The 26,586-nt window shown below is 44.0% G+C and overlaps 1 protein-coding gene across 1 annotated transcript in view; it reads left to right on the forward strand.

Moving 5' to 3' along the window:
• The window catches only part of phf3 (PHD finger protein 3), a 172,685-nt gene extending 146,574 nt beyond the window's left edge, over positions 1-26,111 (forward strand). Inside the window, 8 exon segments of the mRNA XM_038800669.1 lie at positions 7,936-8,034; positions 8,037-8,136; positions 8,313-8,460; positions 9,578-9,667; positions 16,849-17,044; positions 20,813-24,754; positions 24,797-25,218; positions 25,220-26,111. Of these exon segments, the coding sequence (XP_038656597.1) occupies positions 7,936-8,034; positions 8,037-8,136; positions 8,313-8,460; positions 9,578-9,667; positions 16,849-17,044; positions 20,813-24,754; positions 24,797-25,218; positions 25,220-25,300 (5,078 nt within the window). The 3' untranslated portion in view covers positions 25,301-26,111.
• Positions 26,112-26,586: the final 475 nt, after the last annotated feature.

The raw sequence follows: 26,586 nt of genomic DNA on the forward strand, positions 1-26,586 counted from the left end.
CCCTTTCCCTGTAGCCTTGAAATGTTTTTCTCTTCAGCAGCTTACCCTATTGCCTTTTTAAACATTACAAATATAACTGCCTTCACCACACTCTCAGCAGTGCCTCCCAGATCTTAACCATTCGCTATGTACAAAAGGTTTTCTTCATGTCACCATTGGTTCTTTTGCCAATCACTTTAAATCATTGTTCTTTAATACCCAACCCTTCCACTACTGGGAACAGTTTCTCTATCTACTCTGTCTAGGTCCCTCGTGACTTTGCATGCCTCCTTTCAAAAATCTCCTTTCAACTTTCATTGGGGGTTTTACGATTTTGTAAAACTCGCATATATTCCTGAATATTTTAGCTTCATATTGCAGAAAACGTTTGGCAGGATTTACATCCAGCAATGCTTCCTGATTTACTGAAGCTTACTGTGGGAAAGAAATTGGGAAGTTTTAGGAACAAGTAAAGTCATTTAGCCCAATAAACCCAATGCCTTTTTCACATATCCTAACTACTCATATTCTCCCATAAAAATAGAAAATTGTTACAACAGAGAAACTCACTATTTGACCAACCAGTCAATGTCCAGGTTTATCCTCCATGTGAGGACATAATTTGAAGTGCGCCCCCTTAATCCATCTCTCTCCAGATTAAATGAAGAACATGAACTGATTTTAAACAACAATCTTAAATTTTGAATATTATACCAGTTTAACAGAATGTACCACTAACCCCAAATAGAACCAACCCAATTGTGAGCCTGTTGAAACTAATGAATCCGCCTCCACAGGTGTATTTGAACCCTTTGCCACACTGCATCATTTTTTATAAATTCTCTTTATAATTTTGAAATTTAGCAATTCTAGTCCCCCAAAAGATGTCATAAGCTTCCTCATGGCTTAAATTCTTTGTATCTAGTATTAACATTACAGCACTGATGTCTTTTACATGATTAGATCATCAGAACATGTATACTCTAGCCAGGCTCAGAATAATTCCATCTGCAGAAATAGCCTAAACTCTTTGGGTACGATTTAAAAACCGCGTTGTGCTTGGCATGAATCTGGGCATGCCGGTTAAATAACCAGTACAGGCTTGGAGGGCCGAAGGGCCTATTCTTGTGCTGCATTGTTCTTTGTTCTCCTGTTTTGAGCTCTGTTATTCTACCAATGCAACCCTGTACCATATTTCTATTTTTAAACTGCAATGAAAGTTGGTGTTAGCAGTGATATGCATTCATGTATTATAACCACTTAAGTTCTTTCTTTGTCAGCATATTGGGCCCATACTAATTATTTTACAGTTATCTGCATTGAAGTACTTTGATCCTTAATTATCCAGTTGTCCAAAAGTTGCATATCTTTTGATCCTGGATGCACTGTACCTTATTGTTTGTCCAACCTTTTGTATAATTTGCAAACTTGAACATGTTTGCTTATGATATCTCCGTTTGTGTCATTCATGATACATTAAAAGTAACAAAGAATCTAAGGCCAATCCTTGGTATAGTTGACTTTGGGCACAATTTAACCACCGCGTTGTGCTCGGCGTGAATCTCGGCGTGTCGGTTAAATAGAGGGATAGGCCAAATTCGAGATTCACACCAGGAGCAAATCAGTTTGCTATGTATCTGGCCCGCTCCTGATGACGAGTTCTGGATCATGGCCAAATATGGTGGACATATCATTGACCCCAATTAGCACCAATTTTCATCTCATTAGCGAAATTGAAGTCGAATATAACATCCTCCTGCAAATTAACCGACTCCCCAGTGAGAAATCAGCGGGTGTCGTTTAGTACTTATTATTAAAATTGTGAAGCCGGTGCAATGACTGCTGAGGGGATCCTGAAGCTGAAAAATAACCACTTCCATTTTTGGGCATGCAGCTCAAGGATACAGGAGTTGCTGCCCCACTGCTTGGGTTAGGGTGGGGGTGTCCACAGTGGGGTTGAAGCGTTCAAAGTCGGGAGTTGCCCCCCCCCCCCCCCCCCTGGCCTAGGTGGGGGGGGGGGGAAATGCTGGTGGTGGGGGGCTTTCCTTCTGTGAGGCCTTCAAGCCATCTCTAAATGTTGTGGATACCCATAACAGTGGCAACTACAGCTGCTGCCTGTCCATCGTACCAAACACTTCCAGCACAGAGCCCCGTTCTTGGTTGTATTCTGAAGGTCACTTTAACTCCCTTTGACTGTGAGCAGCCTCTAACTTCACAACTGAAGGCTATTGCTAAAAAGAAATTGGGCTTGTTAGTTGTGAAAGCACTTCACACCTGCCGTTGTGTTTTCTGTTTGCTCCTGCTGGTGGCTGCAAGTGTCTGGAATCTGCTGTTGCTGTTTCCTTCCTTTTCTGTAGCCGGAAAGAAGGACCATTTTTTCTAAGATAGTGAGTAAAAGTAAAGTCGCCATAGTCCCAGATGACGGTAGGCTGCTTTTCCATTTTGAGGGGGAGAGCTGACTTGTGGTGTTTTAAGCTGAGGGTCATCATGCCTCAGGTGAGGGGCAAGGTTGAGAAGGCGAGGCTTTCATGAGTAACCTGAGTCCTGGAACACCGAGCTCAGGGGAGCGTATTCATCTAGAAAGTAATCCGTTTGAAGCAAGAAGACTGGGACCTGGTGTGCGACATTGATCCAAAGGGACCACCTGATGGTACCATTGAAGAAATGCTTTCGCAGATTGCTGATGCTTTTGTTGCTGGTTTGGTTAGTGCTGCATGCAAATTAGCATGCCACCGCAGATTAGACACACTGGAAATCGAGGACGTTCAGTGCACCCTGAGCGGCAATGGAACATGTGGATGCCAGGATTTGGTTCCAGTGAGATTGCACCGTGTGTGAGAGCCTGCACAGCTGCGGATCTTGGAAGGAGAATGACTCTGATACATGGAACAAGTCACACATGGATATACAGATCATTTCTACGACAAACGGCTGGACATGATAACACATTCTCAGGCTTATCCTCCGTTTCTGTTGAGGAGCCTGCGAGGGGTGATACAACTGTGGTTTTTGTGTATGAAAATGAGCTGATATAACTTTGTATTGGTACCAATATGGAATGGTGACCATTCCTTGTTGTTTAATGGTTAGTGTGATATGTGGAATGTTACATAGCTGATTTTCTCATTTTTGTTACTCTTAACCGTTTAATAAACAAAATATTCTCAAGTGGCTTCTCGTAGGTACATGTGCCATGTCTCAGATGATGATTATTGCATTGCATTTCGATCAATTTGCCTGATCAGTTTGCCTGACCTCAGAAGCGTCAGCACGACAGAGGCAGCAGCCAACAGTCAAACATTCAAAAGCTGGGCCTTACACTGGCAGGGGGATATCCTCACGACCAGAGAGGAAATGTGTGGATCAGGGGAGGGCATTGGAGCACGGTCTCCATAATGTTGCTGGCAGGTGTCTGGGGTCTAGAGGTTCCCATTGTGGCTGAGGGCGTGTATGTGAGGCAAGCTTTTCCAGCACAACTGGCTCGCAGGGTGGCACTTTGAGAGAAGGCGGGAGACGTAAGAGAGGGGGAGGCTTGGGAGAATTGAGGGTCCTGGGGTGCGGCCTCGCCTGAGGAGGAGGAGGCAGACCAGGAGGGGATGGAGGAAGAAAGCGGGGAGGAGCAACAGGGGGATCTGGAGGATGGAGGACAGGTGGCGGCAAGGGTCTGCCATTCCGGTGAAAAAATTTTTAAAATTTTTTCCAATTAAGGGTCAATTTAGTGTGGCCAATCCACCTAACCTGCACATCTTTGGGTTGTGCGGATGAAACAAACGCTGACACGGGGAGTATGTGTAAACTCCACACAGAAAGTGACCTGAGGCCGGGATCGAACCCGGGTCCTCAGCGCCGTAGGCAGCAGTGCCACTGTGCCATTGTGCTGCCCGGGTCCGGCATTCCTGGAGGAACTGGGAGGCCTTCATCCTCCGCTGCTTCTCACAGGATGAGGCGTTTACCGTTGGCTCATCCCCTCCTCCGACTCAAGACACTGACATCGTGTTCCAGGCTTTCCACTGTGGTCGACACCCTAGCAGTATTGGCCTCGGTGCCAACATTGCTGACATTATCTCTTGCGCCCGTAGCCTTTGGGACTCCTACAATCGGTTATGCATCCTCCAGAGTGTTACAGACACTCCCTCCTGAATCTCAGAACCATATCCCAGCACCTGCATCAGCTGTGGAATAACCTTGCCCAGAGGCTCGGCATCTGCCTGGGACCCAGCTGAGTCCCAGGAGCCAGCAGACCTCTGACTGCTAACCCCTTGAGAATGTCAGTTAGTAACTACTGGGCGGGATTGTCCATCTCACCAGCCGGACAATGGGGTTTCCCGTTGTGGGCAGCCCCACGCCGTCGGGAAATCCCCAGGCTGCCAGCAGAACAGAGAATTCTGACAGCGGAGAATCCAGCCCACTGTCAGTTTCTAACCTTAATCCAATTTTTTATTCATAGAAAACAGGGATTATGTGATGTTTTCATTGAGACCTATCAGTAGAATAGGGAAATTAACAAGACAAGAAATGTTATTTAAGCTTGTATTTTTCATCTGAACTTATATTGGCTTCAAGAAAGCAACTCAATTCAACATTGTCAAGAACAATTACCTGAAATTATACTTCAATAACAACTGTATGGACAGCATTTCAGATCACAGATCAGAACCCCAACATGCAATGGCTTCCAGTTGCTGACCCACACTGATGTGAGAACCTGCTGCATCACAAGTTTTATTCATGGAGAGCTCAACTGGCCTGGAGATGCATTCACTGCCCAATTAGTGTCAGCAATCGTAGGAAGGAGGCGTGTCTGAGGCAACAGCAGAGCAGGCCTGAATTAAAGGTGAGGGCAGCCATTTCTGAGGCTGCCGTTCATCCAAAAAATGGAAGCATGAGCTAAGCAGAGAACAGTGTGCAGAGAGGGCTTCCATGCCAAGGCAGCTCCCCCTTTCTCAAATGTGCCACTCGAGGTCCAGTTGGAGGTGGTCGCTGCATGTTGGAGCATTCTCTTCCTGATCACCAGCAACAGAAGGCCCGCAAAACTCGCCAAGAGGGCGTGGCTAGAGTTGGCACACAAGGTCAGCAGCATAGGAGTGGTGAGGAAGAACTGACTACAGTGCGGGAAACAGTTTAACCACCTTGTTAGGCCGGAAAGGTCAGTTTCACGAGAGAGATTCAGGTGGCATCCCTCCGAGTCAGCAGTCACCGGTGCAAGAGAGGGGCATCCTGAAGGTGTATAGAGTTCTCCTCACCATGGGAGAGGGGTGTGCTCTGTTGCCTGGCTGGCATATAAGCAAAGGTCACCTGAGTTCCACTGATCAGGAGCATGAGATGCAGACTGCAGCATTGACTGCAATTGAGAAGCTGCAGAAAGGGATTGTCCGAATAACATAATTTCTCAGCTTGCAAGCCCCACAAGGAAGTTGAAAGCTCATGAAACTGAGAGAGAATGCAGGGGTGCCCCAGCTTACAGTATTGACATGATTTGAGGAGCTGACCGTTGATATGTCCTGCCACGCGGATACTGGGGGAAGAGAAGTGGTACATGGTGAAAAGATCTTGACATCACCTTGGTCGAGGAATACAAAGCAATGTTCTCCTTGCCACAAACTATCAATGCACAAGCTGTTATCTTATTATTTTAAGTAGCAGGGGAATCTGTTCACTGTCACAATCTCTCATCACCATCTTCTCTTATGACTCATGTGGTCAGGGACAGGAGTTTGCACTCAGAGAACAAATTCTTTGAGGGGTCAAAGACCTTCGAGCCTGCATTGTTACATCTTACCAGTGCACCCTATGCCAGGTTAAATATTTGCGCCTTGGTGGGTCCTCGCACGTTAGTGAAGGTTACACAGGATGAAACACAAAACACTTTTGAGCTTTGTGGGAGTCAGAGGCAGCAGTGGTCAGTCCACCTTGGAGGATTGCAGACAAGTGCAACCTTACTCAGTAAGTTGGAAATGCAGAGCCGCAGGAGTCATGACAAGACCTTCTATCTGGAGGACCAGCATAGGATGTATGGCCCACATGTTGAAGTCGCCTGAGGCACTTTGGAGCCATTGGTGAGAATGGAGGAGTCTATTCATCTGGTGCTCCACAATGTCTGTGTTTTGAGCACATGAGCTCCTCCAGTGAGGAAATGACCAACCTCGTGGAAAGCCATTAGTGACATCACTTACAACAACACTCAGGATGCATGCTGGATTCAGCAGAATCAACTAGTCAGTGCCGTTAATTGTGCACCAGCATGAGGAGATGATGGTGGTCGCCTCCGCCATGAAAGGGGCTAAGGAGGCAACAGATGATGATAAAGGGTTGACCTCTCACCGTGCGCCGTCATCGTTGTCTTCCCCCATTACCCCACAGATCGACAAAGGATCCGTCGACTCATTTCCAATGACAGAGGCTGCAGCGCTGCTGGTTCAGCAACCTTTGGAGTTTGCTTGATAATGTTGACGACTGTTGCAAGTATCGATCAGCACAATAAAGCAGCCAACCTCCATCTCATTCTCAACCACAGGGGAGCCCCTCAAGAGGAGTGGGCATTGGCAAGGCCATCACATTGGCAAAATTACCTTTTGTTTAACTTGGCTGAATATGCTGTAAATAATAGCTAACTTAACAATAAAGCACTGGGATGGTTGACTTGTGTGTTTCCATTTTATGATGGCGAAACACAGGAAAATGGGAAGTGAAGGTTGGCAATGGAGTGGTGGAGATTATATTTGGTGCAGACTCTAGAGTCTTCCTGCGTCTCCTTCCTCACTCCTGCCCAGGTGTCTGCCTCAGTTCTGGCAGATGCTGCTTGTCATCATTGGTTGACAAATCAGGAGTGACAGGTTGTACATATGGGCTGGATTCTCCATTTGGTAGACTATGTTCTCCGCCGGAACTGAATATCTTCTCGGGCTGGGGGGGGGGGCACCCAGAAGCGATGCAAATTTATGGATGGTGGGGTGCAAGGGATTCCATTTGGCCTGATATCAGGGTCCGGTGGGTGCCCCCCCACAACACAAATCCTGCCGCTACCCCTCTCCCTATCACCATCAAAATTGCTAGGTGACCCACCTCCCTCCCCCTCCTCCACAACATGCACGCATCTGGGTGTTCCGATTTCCCCCCCCCCCCCCCTCTCCCCACCCAAGACACCCACCAGAGCACCCCATGAGACCCCCATCAAGGCCTCCCACCAGACTCCTCAGCAGACCCCCACAAACAGCTAGCTATGATTGACAGCTCCTGACCACACTAAAGCAGTTAAGTACTTTCTGCTGAGAAAAAGAGGAAGTGAACACACTTAACTCCTAGATGTTTATAAATATTGAGGTTAGGTTCAAATTAGGGTACTTGAGATGCATTCAGGCATGAAGGGAAATGAAAATAGACAATCCAAACACCTGGCTGTCTGGAAGTTATTACCCTGTCAGTTGCAGCCTACTAAAACCTTTTTCTCTTTGAAAGTGATTTATCATTCCTTATTTTAACTCACGAGGTTACATGAAAAATTCACTGAGATATTGATATTTTGAATAGATGAATTGTCTTATACTGGAAAGTATGTCATGAAATTGTTCTTTTAAGATACCTAAGATTTGTATAATTTGTGAAGAGCTTAAGTTTGATTCTCAGGTGAGAAGAGCGCATTATAAACTCTTCCTAGAAATAAGTTAGTTCATTTGAGCTGAAGATACATATAGGTCACCACTGAAGAAACCAGTGAAAGTTGCATTTATATTGAATATTTTATTCTGACTGCCAACTAATTTCAACCCTGTCAACTAACAGGGCAAAAAAGTTTCCAAAGACTACAAAGACATCATTAATGGCGTGAGGCGCTAAAATATTATGAAACCATCTTGCACTTTCAGTGTATCTGACCTTGCATGTTCTTTGATTTAGTCATTAGTTTTAAAAATACTGTGAATTGTGATGGGATTCCTTGTAATATGCTTTTGTTTTCAGGTCGAATGGCACCACCTGCTGAAGAACTGCCTCTGCCAAAAGCCAAAGTAGCAACAAGTGTGATGAGACGCCAATCAGATGTTGATGCTGAAATGGCCTTTTAGCAGATGCTCTTTCCTCTGCTTCCAGCATTTTATCCTTTGATGCAACAATGGAAGAGAGACCTGAATCGCCACAGCCAGAAACCTCTTCTGTGACAAGGTGGAGGATAATTATTTGAGATTGCACTGTAGTATTCTCAATATGTGCATGGTTGTTCACAAAAGCACACCATAACATCAAGTGAGAAACTGTGTTTGATCTTTGTTTTATAATGTAGAAATATTCCTAGTTTCAACAAGTTAATTTTGTGTTCTATTCTTATTGTCCTAAATCAGACCAGACGCATATGATATTGCAGAAGATGAATCAAAGTTTCTAGCCCGACTGGATTCTCTCTGGAAAGGATTTATCAACATGCCTAGTGTGGCAAAGCTTGTTACCAAAGCCTATCCCGTCTCTGGCTCAGCAGGACACCTAACAGAGGTGCTGTTCCCATTTTGTCTCGATTTAAATTTTACAAGTACAGTCAAGGTTTTTTTTGCAGTATTTCAAAGTACTGTATGCACATTTTCATTGTTGTAGCTGTGTAAATTTATTGCAATAAAATACAGCTCAAAATGTATTGTTTCAGCCAGCTTGATCATCCTGCCAAAAAACAATACCTCTAGTTTTTGCCATCATAAAATGAAAACAGTTGCTATATTACTTTTCCATTGAGTTGATGAATGATAGAAGCAACTTGTATTTATACTGACATAGAAATATAGTCATTCTATTTTTAATCAATTTTCTCTCTTCAGAAGGTGTTGACTTCTTGCTGGAGTGCAGCTGACAGGGTGCCTGTTTTTTTTATAGTACCTTAACTAAAAGCAAAAGACCGCGGATGATGGAAATCTGAAATAAAGACAGTTAATGCTGGAAAAAGTCAGCAGATCTGGCAGCATCTGTGAAGAGAGAAACAGAATTAATGTTTCAAATATGTATGACTGCTTTCGAGTTGCTCTGAAGAAGCATACAGCGGACTTTAAAAATTAACTTACCCGTACAATTATCTTCCCTACCCTGCTCCCCTACCCCATGGTTCCCAGTATCAATCATATTGATTGAGCAAAGTGCCAAGCGAATGTCAGACACTCCTTCATAAAGAAGGAAATCTTATTTTCTTTACGTTGCTTGTGTTCACATTGGTAAAGACCAGGGGAAAGGCAGCAGTGTTTCTCAGCCATCTGAGGCGCATGGTGTTGGAAAGTCCATGGGGAAAAGAAACAAATAAAGTGAATACATGAAAATTTCTGCCCATGTTTTTCCCCATTACTAGTTTAAAATCCAGCCCATTTATAAGTGGCAGAAGACGTGTAAGCAATAAATCATAACCAAGTTACGAACGTAGTCCTCTTGGTAAGGAATGCTATTTTCAGTAACCTGAGAACTCATCACCTGCTTGTTGCAATGACTGATATAATATTCTGACTTTTACAAGAGGGAAATGCTGCAGGAGAAAAAAGGAATTGCAGGGGCGGAAGAATTAATAAATCTGAAAAGTTCTCTTTGCATTAGAAGTGGTTTCATTAATGCACTATAACATTTTCTCTTCCCAAAGGATTTGCCAGATACTATACAAGTAGGAGGTAGGATTCCTCCACAGATGGTTTGGGATTATGTGGACAAGATAAAAGCTTCAGGAACTAAGGTATGTTTTAAAAAATGACTTGAATACAGTGGTCCAAAACGTGATTGCCCAAAATGTTAAAATGTACAGGTTCATGGATTCTTATATTTACAGAGTTGTGGATGTCTCCTGTTACAGTTTGCGCTCAATATCATGAATTAGAAGGGTAGATTTATGAATTAGTGCTTACTGTCTGGAAACTGGGCAATGATGAGGATTTTCCATCCATTAATTTTATTAGATGACAAATCGCATGGGATGAAAAGGATTCCACACTTGAACTTGCCAATATTCACTTTCAGTAAACAAAACTGTGTGACGAGCACAATAAGGAAGAGAAATGCCTGCCATTTGGTGGAATTCCAACTTTTGGTTCACAGAAATTCACCCTTTAGTTTCTTATCCGCCCTTGTTACAACATCCTGGATAAGTGCACGGTCAATTCCAGCCCCACCTGTCCCAGAGTCATAGCACAAGTGAATTAACCAATAATTCTTATAAAAATACTTTGGCTCTTGGCTGCCCAATAATCACAGTCACCAGGTTTGTAAATATAAACACAATCAATGTTCATTTATAACAAGAACTATAATGAAGTATGCAGCTGGTACGATTGGTTAACGATAAACTAATACCTAACTCGCACTTTAACTTTCCCCCACCCTCTCAACACGTACACAAGACAGACAAACACAGAGGGGTACAAATCATAAGGGGTGACAATCATAAGAGAAAGGAAAATAATCTTTGTTTGAGGTGATGGTTTTAGCACACTTTTCTTCACAGTAAGCTTGCAGATTAAAATCTTTATTTGCAGCCTAAAATGGCCTTCTTTATAGATTAATTTATCCAGGTTCTCTATGGTTTAGAAATGTAGTACTCACAACTTTCCCGGAGAGGCATCTCACTTCTCTTCAAACCTTGCTTTTAGTTTGAGTTTTGTATTCAGACCTCTGTAGTTTCAGGAATACAGCCCCCACAGGCTTTCTAGAGAGAGAGATAGTGCTCACAACAGCGATCTGGAGAGAGTTAGCTGGATCTTTTATTTGTGCTGCCAGAATCAAAACTGAAACCGTGAGACTCAATCACCACCTGCCACCTGACTGAGCACAGCCCATCGGGCCAATTCAATGGCCACATGCCAAATCAATCATACCCAGTCCCAACCCCACCTCTCGCATTGGTGCCTAAAGTCTACGGCTCCAGTTTAACCGGCAAGTAATCTCCTTAAACTTCTGGAGTCTTCTCTTTGCATTAAAGACACAGGCTGCTTGCCTTGATGTCCATTAATCATCCATGGATCAAAATAAAAGCAGCAAAATAAAAAAAGGGGAAATAAGGGGAATAAACAAATGGTCCCTTACAGCCTCCATTTGGCTCCAGGGGAGCTATCACAGCCCCTCTCTCTTTAATCTACTGCCAAATTTTAACCTGGCTTTGACTCACTTTGTTTGATTGGGAGATGTAAAGGCTCAGTAGCTGCTACTCCTGTGTGCAACCTGCAGGGCACTTTCCTACACTGGGCTGCCTCTGCTGTGGGAGTTGCTACCAGTGGCACAGCACAGTGACTCCACCCTAGTTCAACTACAGTCCCCAGCTGCAGGGCTGGGTTCTCTCAGCTCGGGGCCATGCCGGAGAATCCCCGCGACTGGCGCGAGTTGCGCCACGCCGCCCCAGCGCCGGTACGCAATTCTCCTTTAGGGGCCAGAATTGCTGATCCTGAGGTCACGTTGACACCATCGAGAAATGCGATGGCGTTTCCGATGGCGTCAACACTTAGCCTCAGGATCACAGAATCCCGCCTATGGTTTCAGGCTGTGGCCTTGGGGTGAGGGAGGGAGATTTCAGGCAGTTGTGGTTTTAGCCACACCCTTGGCAGCAGCTTATGGCTAAGCTCTCTTGGAACCCCAGTGCTAGCTAAACGACCAGTGATGAAAGAAACTGCTCCCCGGCCCACCGGGATCTGGGCCTCTGGGGCCTGAGCTCCTAGCCCCGGGGAGGTGGCTCCCTCTTCCCCAGCAGTGCGAGTGCAAGTGAGGAGGAACCACATCTGCTCACTGAAAGCAGGGGAAATGGCAGAGATGTGGAGCCGAGTGCCGACGCGGTGGAGAAGGAGAAGGTGACGAGTGAGTGGATCAGGGTGATGAGATAGGGAAGGAATGGCTGAATGAATGTGGGTGAATACGGAGGGAGGGCATGGGTGAGGGGGGGAAGGGGCTTGGGAACAGGAACTGCTGAGTAATTCGAGGAGGGGTTGGAAAAGGAGCTGCTTAATGAGTGAGTGAGTGTGTCTGTGCGGCATGGCAGTTTGGAAGAATGGCATGTGTGTTTGGAGATGGGATGTGGGGCTTCACTGAGTCTCCTGTCACCAGGGAATTTGGAAAGCTTGGCTGAAGCCTAATTGAGCACATTTTTAAGAGTAATTGAAAACACAGATTTTCCTACACGATGGATGTCCACCCCCCCCCCAGCACATGGCAGGTTTCCTGGCGGCAGAAGGTGCGAGTAACGCAAAATGTCATACATCATAGACATCGACGGAACTGGAAGATCCTGCCACCAGACGATGGCAGGCTTCCTCCACTGCCGGAAAGCACACCTTGGTGTGGGGGGTGGTGGGGGGGTAGGGAGAACCTGCCTGCCTAATGTACTAATAAACTGATCTTTAATATGTAAACTTAAGTAATCTGTGCTGCTTTATTGCTGTTTTGCTGACGTCTGGGATCAACGTCATTTTCAAGAATTCATTTTATATATGTACTCGTTGATGAAATGTGGGCGCTGCTGTCAAGACCAGCCTGTGTTTGCCGACTCTAATTGTCTTCAAGAAGGTAGTGGTGAATCAAAATGGGGTCACACTATGAAGAAATGCCATACACCTCTGCTTCGCTTCACCTGTACATAATCCAGCAAGGTCATTGTTTTGTTGTTAGTATGGATTTCATCCTCTGGTACATGCACTCAAAAGCATTTAATGCTGAGGTCACTTTGGTGAACTTATACAAATTCATTGATACACAGTCTTGACGTTAATAAAAAAATATACATAAGTTTTTACCTGCTTGATGTCCAATAATTCCACGCATTTGTAATGGCCCAGCCACATATTCACTTTACTGCATATCATAAGAAGTGCTATAATTGCATGATTACTTGTCAAAAAACTTTTTAGACCTTTTTGTAGTCTGTCACTACTTTGCAGACTTCGGCACTCTAGCCCCTGATATTAAGATGTAAAAATCTAGGGCAGCACGGTGGCCTAGTGGTTAGCACAACCGCCTCACGGCGCTGAGGTCCCAGGTTCGATCCCGGCTCTGGGTCACTGTCCGTGTGGAGTTTGCATATTCTCCCCGTGTCTGCGTGGGTTTCGCCCCCACAACCCAAAAATGTGCAGAGTAGGTGGATTGGCCACGCTAAATTGCCCCTTAATTGGAAAAAATAATTGGGTAATCTAAATTTAAAAAAAAAAAGATGTAAAAATCTAATCTGTTTATTGCAATGGGACTCTCCTTTCCACTTTCACTTTACAAACTGATTGCTTATAACATTAAATTACAAGACAGCAGTGAGACTAATGTCCTTAATCATGGAAGTGAAACAAGAGCAGTTTGAGAATACAAACAGAATGCAGCAACTTGAATTGCAGCTTTAAAATGAGCACTGTTTATTGTTGCCTAGAATTTCCAAGGAGGGCAGTTAAACCTGTAACTACATAATCTTTTTACGCGCTAGTTACCTGAATGAACGTGGCATGATGTAAGAAGCGACTGTAATCGGATCAAATGGGCAGCACAGTCGCACAAGTGATTAGCAATGTGGCTTCACAGAACCAGGGTCCCAGGTTCGATTCCCTGTTGGGTCACTGTCTGTGTGGAGTCTGCAAGTTCTCCCTGTGTCTGTGTGGGTTTCCTCCAGGTGCTCCAGTTTCCTCGCACAGCCCAAAGACGTGCGGGCTAGGTGGATTGGCCATGATAAATTGCCCTTAGTGACCAAAAATGGAGGGGTTACGGGGATAGGGTGGAAGTGAGGGCTTAAGTGGGTCGGTGCAGACTCGATGGGCCAAATGGGCTGTATGTTCTATGTCTATGTCTATGTCAAATGGCTTCTGGAATTGAACTTTAAAAAAGGGTGAAATGGTGGTGACTGAGTAACATAATGCATTGGTGTTACATAAATAGATATAAGCTGTGATTTTTGGATAGAATCTCTCAATGGAAATAAATGGGAGCAAGATGCCTCTTTAGAGTGAGGAAATTTGAAACAGTCGTTCAAACGTGCTCCATGCATATCCTAATGACTACAGCGGAACATCAGAGGTGGAGAACTGGCTGTAGACATCCTCAGAAATCCTCCAACAGTATGAGGAGAACTCAAGGTGAAATAAAATGCATCAGAAGTATGGACTAAAACAACCAAAACTAAATGCCAAATGAAATAACACAAGATCAAGTTAATACATGGTATGATGATACGGATACTTTTAAAAAGAAATCCGAATATCTCATTTTAACCATTAGAACCACGTCACAAGGTTTTCCATCTCTCTAATAAAATAAGCTTTATCATATGAAAAAAACTTGGGGTGGGATTTTCTGACCCCGCCCACCACTTAGCCCCCTACTATACTCCCTATAAACACACGACTACGTGGCAAAATTTGGCTCCAACTCCACCTACAGGTTTGCTGACGACATGATCGTAGTGGGTCGGATCTCGAACAACGATGAGTCGAACAATGAACAGGAGGGAGATAGAGAACTTAGTGGAGTGGTGTAACGACAACAATCTCTCCCTCAATGCCAGCAAAACTAACTTCAGGAGGCAAACTACTGTACACACCGCTGTCTGCATCAACAGGGCCGAGGTGGAGATGGTTGACAGCTTCAAATTCCAAAGTGTGCACCTAACCAGCAATCTGTCCTGGTCCACCCACGTCAATGCTACAACCAAGAAAGCACAACAGTGCCTATACTGCCTCAGGAAACTAAGGAAATTCAGCATGTCCACATTGACTCTGACCAACTTTTACAGATGCACCACAGAAAGCGTCACATCTGGCTGCATCACAGCCCAAGGCTGCAAGAAACATCAGAGAGTTGCAAACACAGCCCAGTCCATCACACGAACCTGCCTCCCATTCATTGACTCCATCTACACCTCCCGCTGCCTGGGGAAAGTGGGCAGCATAATCGAAGACCCCTTCCACCTGGCTTACTCACTCTTCCAACTTCTTCCATCGGGCAGGAGATACAAAAGTCTTTTTTTATATAAATTTAGAGTACCCAATTACTTTTTGCCAATTAAGGGGCAACTTAGCGTGGCCAATCCACCTACCTTGCACATCTTTGGTGTGTGGGGATGAAGCCCACACAAACACGGGGAAAATGTGCAAACTCCACACGGACAGTGACCCAGAGCCAGGATTGAACCTGGGACCTCGTCGCCGTGAGCCAGCAGTGCTAACCACTGCGCCACCCTGCTGCCCTTAGAGATGCAAAAGTCTGAGAACATGCACGAACAGATTCAAAAACAGCTTCTTCCCTGCTGTTACCAGACTTCTAAACGACCTTATTATGGACTGATCAGATTAATACTGTATGCTTCACCCAATGCCGGTGTCTTATGAAGTTACACTGTGTACCTTGTGTTGCCCTGTTATATATTTTCTTTTAATGTACTAAATGATCTGTTTGAGCTGCACATAGAAATATATTTTTCACTGTATCTCGGTACACGTGACAATAAACAAATCCAATCCAAATGGATAAGACACACAGAAGCTAGTTCCTCTGGAGAGGGAAATCTAGAACAAGGAAACATTTTCAAATTAATTAAACTGAAAAGTATTGGTCACAGAAAGGGTACTGTAAATTTGGAACTCCCTTCCTCAACAGCCTATGTGATGGTATGGTGAAATTTTTAATAATGAAATGAACAGATTTTGGTTGGGTAAAAGTATCAAGGCTTGTGGATCAAGGTAAATGAAGTTGGAATACAGATCAGTCATGATCAGATTCAGAAAAGGGTTGAATGGTTTACACATGCCTCTGTTTCTAATTGTTTTTGGTTTGATGAAAAAGTGTTCTTTGTACAATAAAATATGCAGGTTTCTAGATTCGCACATGCTCCTGAACTAAAGAAACGAGCCCCCCCCCCCCCCCCCCCCCCCCCCCGCCTCACGGGATTTCCCATCCCTCTCCCTCAACCTGACACCCGCCCCAATCAAACCAGCTGAACCACTCCACCCCAACCTGGCTGGACGCACCCCCTGCCCTGACCCCCAAACCCCATTCCAATCCACAACACCCTGACTTGACCCGACCCCCAAACCCACAGCCTGACTGCACCCAACTTCCACTGTCCCCGACCTGACCCCTACCTTCCCATCCTGACCCCACGCACCCTTGACCTGACCCTTGAGCCTCCTCCATGTCGGATCTCCCCATCCTCCTCCAATGTCCAAACAACCCCCTCCCCAATGCCATCCACTTACTATAGATTCTCACCTTCTCCCTAACCTGTTATTTTAAATTCATCTGCTTTACAGCAGCTAGTGCATGTCCTCTTTCACTCTGCTTCTTTCGGACTCCAAACATTCAGGCAGCTGAACCTTGGGATGCATTGCACTTCTTGAATCTCACCGGGCCTGAGTTTGTACGGTGAATGAGCCAGGAACTTAAGAAATTTAATGTAGGTAAGTGGGTACAGAATGGCAAACTGACGCTGATTGCCACTCTGAGGAAGTTATTGCCCATAGAGTCAGGAGAGTTCCCATTATTGAAACAAAAGCAAAATATTGTGGATGCTGAAAATCTGAAATAAAAGCAGAAAAGGTTGGGTGAGCAAGGTCTATGCAGTTTCAAACCTGCTACATCGTTAACTTTATCTTGTTCTAACGAGAGGCCATCAACTAAGGCAGCTCTGCCTGTAATTGAAACTGGGTAAATGTGCACAAAGAAATTTACTTGTATTATTTATAGGATAATTAAATTGATAGTTTTGTACTCACTGTACGATGCTGCACTTGGCTGCCGTTCAGTAAATGCTATCAATAAGTTTTATAATTCATTGATTTAATAATTGCTTCATCATGCAGCTATCTCCCTAAAGTGAAAGCCTAAGCTGTGGTGTGTCATCCCATGTAGGCCAGTTGCAGACTTTTAAAATGATAATTTTTGTTCATTTTCTTCATGTTTTAACAGGAGATATGTGTGATTCGTTTCTGTCCAGTAACTGAGGAAGATCAGATAACGTACACCTCGTTGTATGCATACTTCAACAGCAGGCAACGATATGGGGTAGTCGCAAACAATGTGAAGCAAGTTAAGGACATGTACCTTATCCCACTAGGTGCCTTGGAAAAAATTCCTTACCGGCTGTTACCGTTTGATGGACCTGGTGAGTTTCAATCGGGGTTAATGTATTTTTTCTCCTTGAACTTATCTCACTTCTTCCAAATAAAAGGTGTTGCTTGGGTACCTGCATGGGCCCTAGTTATACCTGCTTTTTTCATAGAGTCAGAATCCCTACAGTGCAGAAGGAAGTCATTCGGTACATCGAGTCTGCACCAACCCTTGCTCCGATAGAGCACAACCTAGGCCCAATCTCCACTCCTATCCCTGTATCCCCACTTTTGGGTAATATTAGCATGGGCAATTCACCTAACCCGTACACCTTTGGACAGCGGGACGAAACTGGACAGGGGCTGGTTTAGCACACTGGGCTAAATCGCTGGCTTTTAAAGCAGACCAAGGCAGGCCAGCGGCACGGTTCAATTCCCGTACCAGCCTCCCCGAACAGGTGCCGGAATGTGGCGACTAGGGGCTTTTCGCAGTAACTGCATTGAAGCCTACTCATGACAATAAGCGATTTTCATTTCATTTCATTTCAAACTGGAACACCCGGAGGAAACACCCGCATACACGGGTAGAAAGTGCAAACTCCCCACAGTCACCTGAGATTGGAATCGAACGCGGGTCCCCGGCGCTGTGAGGCAACAGTGCTAACTACATGGGGCATGTGGAACATTTCTTGTTACAGTCATAGAATTTACAGTGCAGAAGGAGGCCATTCGTCCATCAAGTCCGCACCGGCCCTTGGAAAGAGCACCCTACCTAAGCCCACACCTCCACCCTATCCCCGTAACCCCACCTAACCTTAACCTTTTTTGGACACTAGGGGCAATTGAGCTTAGTCAATCCACCTAACCTGCACATCGTTGGACTGCTCAAGCATTCTCCCCAATTCTTTTTCTGTATATCGATGAATATATCAAGACCACTTCTTGCTCTTTCCCAGAACTGCAAAAACTAATCAATTTTGCATCCAATTTCCACCCTTTCACCATCACATGGTCCATCTCCCAATGCTCTCCTTCCCTCCTTGACACCTCTGTCTCAATTTCTGGGCACAGTAAGAAGTCTTACAACACCAGGTTAAAGTTCAACATGTTTGTTTCAAACGCTAGCTTTCGGAGCACTGCTCCTTCCTCAGGTGAAGGAACCTGAGGAAGGAGCAGTGCTCCGAAAGCTAGTGTTTGAAACAAACATGTTGGACTTTAACCTGGTGTTGTGAGACTTCTTACTGTGCTCACCCCAGCCCAACGCCGGCATCTCCACATCCTGGCTTTCATTTCTGGGGGTTGGCTGTCTGCTAATATTCATTATAAACCCAGTGACTCCCACAGATACCTCAACTACTCCTACACTTGTAAGGTCTCCATTCTCCCAGTTTTCCTGTCTCTGTTGCATCTGTTCTGATGATGTGTTCTGATGATCTGTTCTGATGATCTGTTCTGATCTTCCACAACAATGCTTCTGACATGTCTTCCTTTTTCAAGAGGATTCATCCCAATGTGGTTAAGAATCATGTCTGACCTGTTTATAACACGTCTGCTTTCAACCCGACCGCTCCCTCCCAGAACCACGATTTAGGGTTCCTCTTGTCCTCACTTTTGACCCCATCAAACTCCAAATTCAAAGGATCATCCTCTGCAATTTCTGCCACCTCCAGCGTGATGTCACCACCAAGCACTTCTTCCCTCCCACCCCCTTCCCCTGTCAGCATTGTGAAGGTACCATTCGCTCTGCAACACCCTGCTCCACTCCTATATCACCTTCAACACCGCACCTCCTCCCCATGGAACCTTCCCATGCAATTACTGGAAGTGTATTCTACTGTTTCCTCACTGCCCGCAGCCCCAAACATGCCTTCCAGATGAAGCAGCACTTGTACTTCTTTCAATTTAGTACATTATATTCACTGCTCACAATGCAGTCTCCTCTACATTGGGGGAGACCAAATGAAGACTGGGTTACTGCTTTGCAGAACACCCATTTGATTCCTTTTTTCTTGTCAATTGCCAGTCTGTATCTTGTTTTCATGTTTCTGCATTCACACATAGCTATCCTTTATTCTGCCATTAACACTTTCTCTGGACCAATGTTGTTTTTCTTTACTGCAAACATTACCGCTCCCTTTGCCTTTTGTTCCATGACATCTTTGCCATTTAATCTTTCTCTACATGACCCATCCACTATTTCAACAGCATAAAACCCATCACATCGCTTCGTTTCTGAGAAGAGACTTGAAACATTACCTCTTTCTCTCTCCTCAATTCTGCGTTTCTTCAGCGCTTTCTGGTTTTATTTCAGATTTCCCGTATCCACGACATTTCGCTTTTATTATAAGATGTTTATTAAAATGATTATAGAATGCTAATGCAGTAAAAGCTTGATATGTAGTTTCCAAATTCATAACTTTAGAATTGACTGCTATAAGAAAGTTAGTACAGATTTCTGGTAATTATCCATTTTCTGTTTTTTGAAAAATGAAAATCGCTTATTGTCACGAGTAGGCTTCAATGAAGTTACTGTGAAAAGCCCCTAGTCGCCACATTCCGGCGCCTGCCCGGGGAGGCTGGTACGGGTTGTTGCTGTTGTTTAATTATTTAAATGAATCAATTATTTATCAGTATCCTCTTAATTTATTATAAATATATTAAATTAATTGTTTAATATAATAATACATCCAATTGGTATTATTACCAATAAAATTCAAATCTATGTCATTCCACCACCAGCAATCTTGTAATTGGGTTGCACACCCCTCACATTCAAAAGTATGTGGATTTTAGTCCTACTCTTGGGACTTGAGCACAAAAATCAACGATCTGATCCTAATGCAGTATTCGGGGAACGCTGCATGTTGGAGGTGCAGACTTTGAGGTGATGTGCCACTGTGCTACTGGGCAGCACGGTAGCACAGTGGCTAGCACTGTGGCTTCACAGCGCCAGGGTCCCAGGTTCGATTCCCCGGTGGGTCACTGTGCATAGTCTGCACGTTCTCCCCATCTCTGCGTGGGTTTCGACCCGGTTCTCCGGTTTCCTCCCACAGTCCAAAGACGTGCAGGTTAGGTGGATTGGCCATGCTAAATTGCCCTTAGTGTCCAAAAAGGCTACGAGGGCTTATTGGGTTATGAGGATAGGGTGGAAGTGAGTGCTTAAGTGGGTCGGTGCAGACTCGATGGGCCGAATGGCCTCCTTCTGCACTGTATGTTCTATGCTAAACTGAGGCCCCATCGACCTGCTCAGCTGGACACAAAAGATCTTATGGCACTATTTTGAAAAAGAGTAGGAAAGTTATCCCATCTCTGGTGCTTTGCTCAAAATCCATCCAACATCACAAAATAGATTATCTCGCCATTAGCACATTGCTGTTTGCGGAAGCATGCTGCGCTCACATTGGTTTTCCCAATTCCCACATGACAACAGTGACTACACTTCAACAGTACTTCATTGACTAAAAGCACTTTGGGTCATCAGGTGGTTATAAACAATGCTATATACATGCACATTTTTTTTTGTGCACAGATTTACATTTTTTAATCAGTATGTGCACTCTTGCATCGCCCCTCACCTAATTTGAAGGGAGACTGGACCTACTGCCTGAGGTGTAACCTTCGTTAAAATAATTTTTTGTGAACTAATAAATCCACACAAGAGAAAACTCGAGATTATTACCCCAGGCTCATAACCACTACACTATTGTCCCTGTACCATTAGTCATTCAGGATTATACAATTGTTCTTATTGAATCAATTTTGAATATGCATGTAAATGAGGCATCAATTCAATGTAATGACAAGTCATTAATTATTATTTACAGGACTTGAAGTCATTCGCAAGAATCTTCTCCTTGGATTAATAATTCGACAAAGAATGAAGAGATTATTTAGTGCTTCACCTTCTGAAGAAGTGTCTGAAATGGAGAAGCTGCCGAGTACTTTGCCTCAAGAGAAGAAAAGCAAACCAGAGTTTGTGGAAGATGAAGTTGAAAATGATGACGATGATGAAGAAAACCAGTTCTTTAATTCCTTTACTTCTGTGTTGCCTAAATTTAGAAGCAAACCCAAACAGGTATCTCCAGTTGAACCTCAGATTTTGAAAACACCTCCTTCATCGCCAGCTGAACCTATTCCTATCCTATCTACCAAACCATTAAGATTTCTTCCTGGGGTTTTGGTCGGTTGGGAAAACCAATCCACATCTCTTGAATTATCCGACAGACCACTGGATGATATTCTCCAAAGTCTGTTGGGGGATGCGGAGAAAGAAACTGAACAGAAGTCAGTCCCCAGCACTGGACCTGAGTTAGGAGAGTCTCCAGTTGGTAAAGATTCAAAAATGCCACATACTGAAGAAACAAGTGAAGATCAAGAGAATGCTCAAGATATTTTACATGATCCTCCCGAGGAAAATGAGAAGGCTGATAATGTCTTGGAGGAAGTCAAAGTTGCAGAAACTTCAAAGGCCAGTGCGTTCCTTACAACTCTCACGCTAAAAGACAAACCGCCAGATGTTTCCACTGAAGCATTTCTTTCAAGTCTTGCAGCTATAAAATCACAACCAAATCACAAAGAAGAACATGAGAAACTTCGACATCACTATAAGGTAAAGAAAGTGAAAGTGGAAAGCTCAAAAGAGCAAAAAGAAGCATTAGTTTGTTCGCCATCTCAGCCTGTGACCCCCAAGATTGAGGTAGCGTTACTGGAACCAACTACAAATCCTGAAGAAGTAGATTCTACGCAAGAAGCTCTTGCAAGAGTCTCGCAGGTTGTCAATGTAAACCGAGACCCAAGACAAGCGGCCGTTCGAAAACAGCAAGGTATTACTGCAGTGAGCAGGCCTCTGGAGGATAGTGCAGAGGAAAAGTGCGTGGATAACAGAAAAGGTAAAAGTGAAGATGAAAACATGAAGGATGCAGAAGAAGTTGTAAAGAAACCATTAGAAAATGAACAAAGAGAAGTCACTGCCAAGCAAATTCCTAGAGACCCAGTTAATACTGAAAGTCAGCAATCCAGTGAACAGGTGCATGGATCAACGCCTTGTATTACAGAGGTTTCTCAATCAGCCTCTCACAATATCCCAGATACAGTACCAGAAACAGAAGCTGCAGATTCTTCAAATGAAGGAGAAACTTTTTCTGATACAGAAATGTTAGAAACACACACTATTGAGACTGTACAGTCAATCCGAAGAGAGACTGTCCCAGTACCTTCCTTCCATAGCCCACGCTCTGGATCGCATTTTGAATTCTCTTCAAATGCCATGCCTACAAAGAATCAAACTCCAGTGTCAGCAGTGCCCACATCATTGCCAAGTGGTGGTCCTTCAGGGAGCCCAATACCAAGTGGAAACATCTTCCCTACACCATTACCCCAGCTACACAACTTTGCCCAAGTTCAAGGTCACTCTTCTGGTTTTCCATTTCAACGAGGGTTGCCTAATGCAAATTTCCAACCACCAGGTAATATGATGCCTTCATTCATGTCAGTCCGGCCCCCACCACTTCCTCCACCACCATTTGGCCTTCAAGGTGATCCTCATTTGAGGTTTCATTCCCCTGATCTTGGTGTAACTCATGCCTTAGGCCCAAACCACATGATGCCTTGGCTACCTCCAATGCCCTGCCCACCGCAGCATCACTTGGGTCTTATGCATCTTGCACATGGTCAAGCAATGCCACTTTTCACCTCTGACCGACCAATTGATATCAGGTATGGACCAAATGCAGGAACATCAAATTTCCAACTTCTCAAAGATGACCACAGACAAGGAAGGCTTCATTGTGGTCTTTGGGATAGATTTAGCCAATTTAGCAAGGAACAAGACAGTCATCCTAGACATAGGTTTTATAGTGATTCTTATCATCGAAGAAAAGATAGACATAAAGAAAGAGAGAAGGACAAATACTGGGACCGAGATTCAGAAAGGGACAGGGACAAATATAAAGACAGAGATCGTGATAAAGGGAAAGACAGAGAAAAGAGAAGTCGCCGTGAGGATACGCATAGAAATAAAGATCGAGACCGATATAGGGAAAGGAGCCATGATGGTGCAGACTCGAGAAGAGAGCGAAGTAAAGAAAGAGAGAGGAGCCATGATGATGTAGACTCGCGAAGAGAGCGAAGTAAAGAAAGAGAGAGGAGCCATGATGATGCAGACTCAAGAAGAGAGCGAAGGAAAGATAGAGATAAGAGCCATGATGGTGCAGACTCGAGAAAAAGTAAAGAAAGAGAGAGCAGCCATGATGATGCAGACTCGAGAAGAGAGCGAAGAAAAGAAAGAGAGAGGAGCCATGACGGTGCAGACTTGAGAAGAGAGCGAAGGAAAGAAAGAGAGAAGAGCCATGATGGTGCAGACTTGAGAAGAAAGCGAAGGAAAGAAAGAGAGAGGAGCCATGATGGTGCAGACTCGAGGAGAGAACGAAGGAAAGAAAGAGAGAGGAGCCATGATGGTGTGGACACCAAAAGAGAGCGAAGGAAAGAACGAGAGAGGAGCCATGATGGTGCAGACTTGAGAAGAGAGCGAAAGAAAGAAAGAGAGAAGAGCCATGATGGCGCAGAGTCACGAAGAGAGAGAAGGAAAGAAAGAGAGAGGAGCCATGATGGTGCGGACTCGAGAAAAAGTAAAGAAAGAGAGAGGAGCCATGATGGTGTAGATTTGAGAAGGGAGCGAAGTAAAGAAAAAGAGAGGAGCCATGGTGATGCAGACACGAGAAGAGATCTAAACAAAGAAGGAGAGAGGAGCCATGATAGAGCGAACTCGCGAACAGAGCAAATTAAAGAAAGAGAGAGGAGCCATGATGATATGGACCGGAGAAGAGAGCGAAGTAAAGAAAGGGAGAGAAGCCATGATGGTGAGGATTTGAGAAAAGAGCGAAGTAAAGAAAGAGAGAGGAGCCATGATGGTGATGACTTGAGAAGGGAACGAAGTAAAGAAAGAGAGAGGAGCCATGATGGTGATGACTTGAGAAGAGAACGAAGTAAAGAAAGAGAGAGGAGCCATGATGGTGAGGACTGTAGAAGAGAGCGAAGTAAAGAAAGGGAGAGAAGCCATGATGGTGACGACTTGAGAAAAGAGCGAAATAAAGAAAGAGAGAGTAGCCATGATCGTGAGGACTTGAGAAGAGAGCGAAGTAAAGAAAGAGAGAGGAGCCATGATGGTGCGGACGTGCGAAGAGAACAAAGTAAAGAAAGAGAGAGTAGCCATGATGGTACAGACTCGAAAAGAGAACAAAGTAAAGAAAGAGAGAGGAGCCATGATGGTGACGACTTGAGAAGTGACCGAAGGAAAGAAAGAGAGAGGAGCCATGATGGTGAGGACTGTAGAAGAGAGCGAAGTAAAGAAAGAGAGAGGAGCCATGATGGTGAGGACTGTAGAAGAGAGCAAAGTAAAGAAAGAGAGAGGAGCCATGATGGTGAGGACTGTAGAAGAGAGCCAAGTAAAGAAAGAGAAAGGAGCCATGATGGTGAGGACTGTAGAAGTAAAGAAAGAGAGAGGAGCCATGATGGTGAGGACTGTAGAAGAGAGCGAAGTAAAGAAAGAGAGAGGAGCCATGATGGTGACGACTTGAGAAGAGAGCCAAGTAAAGAAAGAGAGAGGAGCCATGATGGTGAGGACTGTAGAAGAGAGCCAAGTAAAGAAAGAGAGAGGAGCCATGATGGTGAGGACTGTAGAAGAGAGCAAAGTAAAGAAAGAGAGAGGGGCCATGATGGTGAGGACTGTAGAAGAGAGCAAAGTAAAGAAAGAGAGAGGAGCCATGATGGTGAGGACTGTAGAAGTAAAGAAAGAGAGAGGAGCCATGATGGTGAGGACTGTAGAAGAGAGCCAAGTAAAGAAAGAGAAAGGAGCCATGATGGTGAGGACTGTAGAAGAGAGCCAAGTAAAGAAAGAGAGAGGAGCCATGATGGTGAGGACTGTAGAAGAGAGCCAAGTAAAGAAAGAGAGAGGAGCCATGATGGTGAGGACTGTAGAAGAGAGCAAAGTAAAGAAAGCGAGAGGAGCCATGATGGTGAGGACTGTAGAAGAGAGCCAAGTAAAGAAAGAGAGAGGAGCCATGATGGTGAGGACTCGAGAAGAGAGCAAAATAAAGAAAAAGACGATAGTAAATCTGAAAATGAAGATCACGATAGTGACAAAGATAGAGATAAAGGAAGAAGTCAGGGCAAACATAGAGGGAATGTCCAGGAAAGTGAAAAAGTTGCAGATTGGGATGAATACCCCAGTGATAAAAGACCATGATAAATGGGACCACAGTGACAGAAGCAAAAGCAAGAGGAGAAAGAATTCTCCAGAGTTTACTACTGACTGATTTGTCAGTACAGAACCAAAAATGTTAATCTCTGAACTTTGTCCTGATAATTTGAAGCAGAAATAAGTGGTATATCTGTACTTGTCAACTAGAATGCCAGTTCATGTTGCAATGTTATGATGACATGATTTCACTTGTGTGTTTTCTTGTACAGCATACAGTATTTACAACCATGTCTTGCTGCTCTTAACTACTAATTAACAATACAAGAAGCTGGTAGAATAACTTTTTAAGGTAGTTTTATTACTTCTGATTATTAGCCAAACAGATGGTTCTAGCATGAGCTACTATACATGTCAAAATTTTAAAAAGTTGAAAAACCACAGCTCTTGCTGTTTCTGTTGTATGGATTCTTTCCTGAAATAATGCACGCTTTGTAGGCAATTTGCAGTGGCGCACACTTATGAATAATTATACAAAGATATCATGTTCTTATTCAAACCAGTTGTGGTTGTACATTTCTGAAGTTTTATGTTGTACTATTTCAACCTATTAATTCCAGTTGCAAGAGTTGGCTGTTAACTATTGCACTGTTTTGATGCTAAACAGGCAATCACTACAATGTAAGTGTTGTATTAAAGTTTTAGATAAAGAGTGCATTGAGAATAAAACTATACATCCAACTATATTTTGTAAAATTGTCACCTTGTTACTTGGCTATTATTTTTGTTGCTTCAACATTGTAGACTATTGCTTGTATACTACCCTTTTCTGTTATTATTCATCAATCTTTTTACTGATGAATCTATGTAAATATTTTAAATGATGTTTTCATTGTAAATGATTATAAAAATGGATTTTCTTCTCATTATAGTTGTGTTCTGGTTTTAATATAGCATACCCCTAAATGTGATTTGGGAATTTTTGAGAATAAGCCATATGATATAATCAACCTGAGGGTGGTGGAGAACGCCTGTCAGATTTTTGGGTAAGTACATTATTGGGTGGTATGAGGCAAATTTATCGTATATCACAATTAATGCTACGGCGGATACTTAATTGGATATTTTAAATTTTAAATTCTCCCTCTGTGTACCCGAACAAGCGCCGGAATGTGGCGATTAAGGGGCTTTTCACAGTAACTTCATTGCAGTGTTAATGTAAGCCTATTTGTGACAATAAATATTATTATTATTATTGCAAAATTGAGAAAGTACTTCATTTCTCAAAATCAGTTAAGCTGGTAATAGTAAAGAAAAGATGGAAAAATAAAGTAAGGATTAGGTTATGAGTGTCAAAGTGCAGCTGGCATTCACTTTAACCCTTTGACCTCTCACAACCCTTTG

The sequence above is a fragment of the Scyliorhinus canicula genome, chromosome 6, assembly GCF_902713615.1.
Source record: "Scyliorhinus canicula chromosome 6, sScyCan1.1, whole genome shotgun sequence".
Lineage (NCBI taxonomy): Eukaryota > Metazoa > Chordata > Chondrichthyes > Carcharhiniformes > Scyliorhinidae > Scyliorhinus > Scyliorhinus canicula.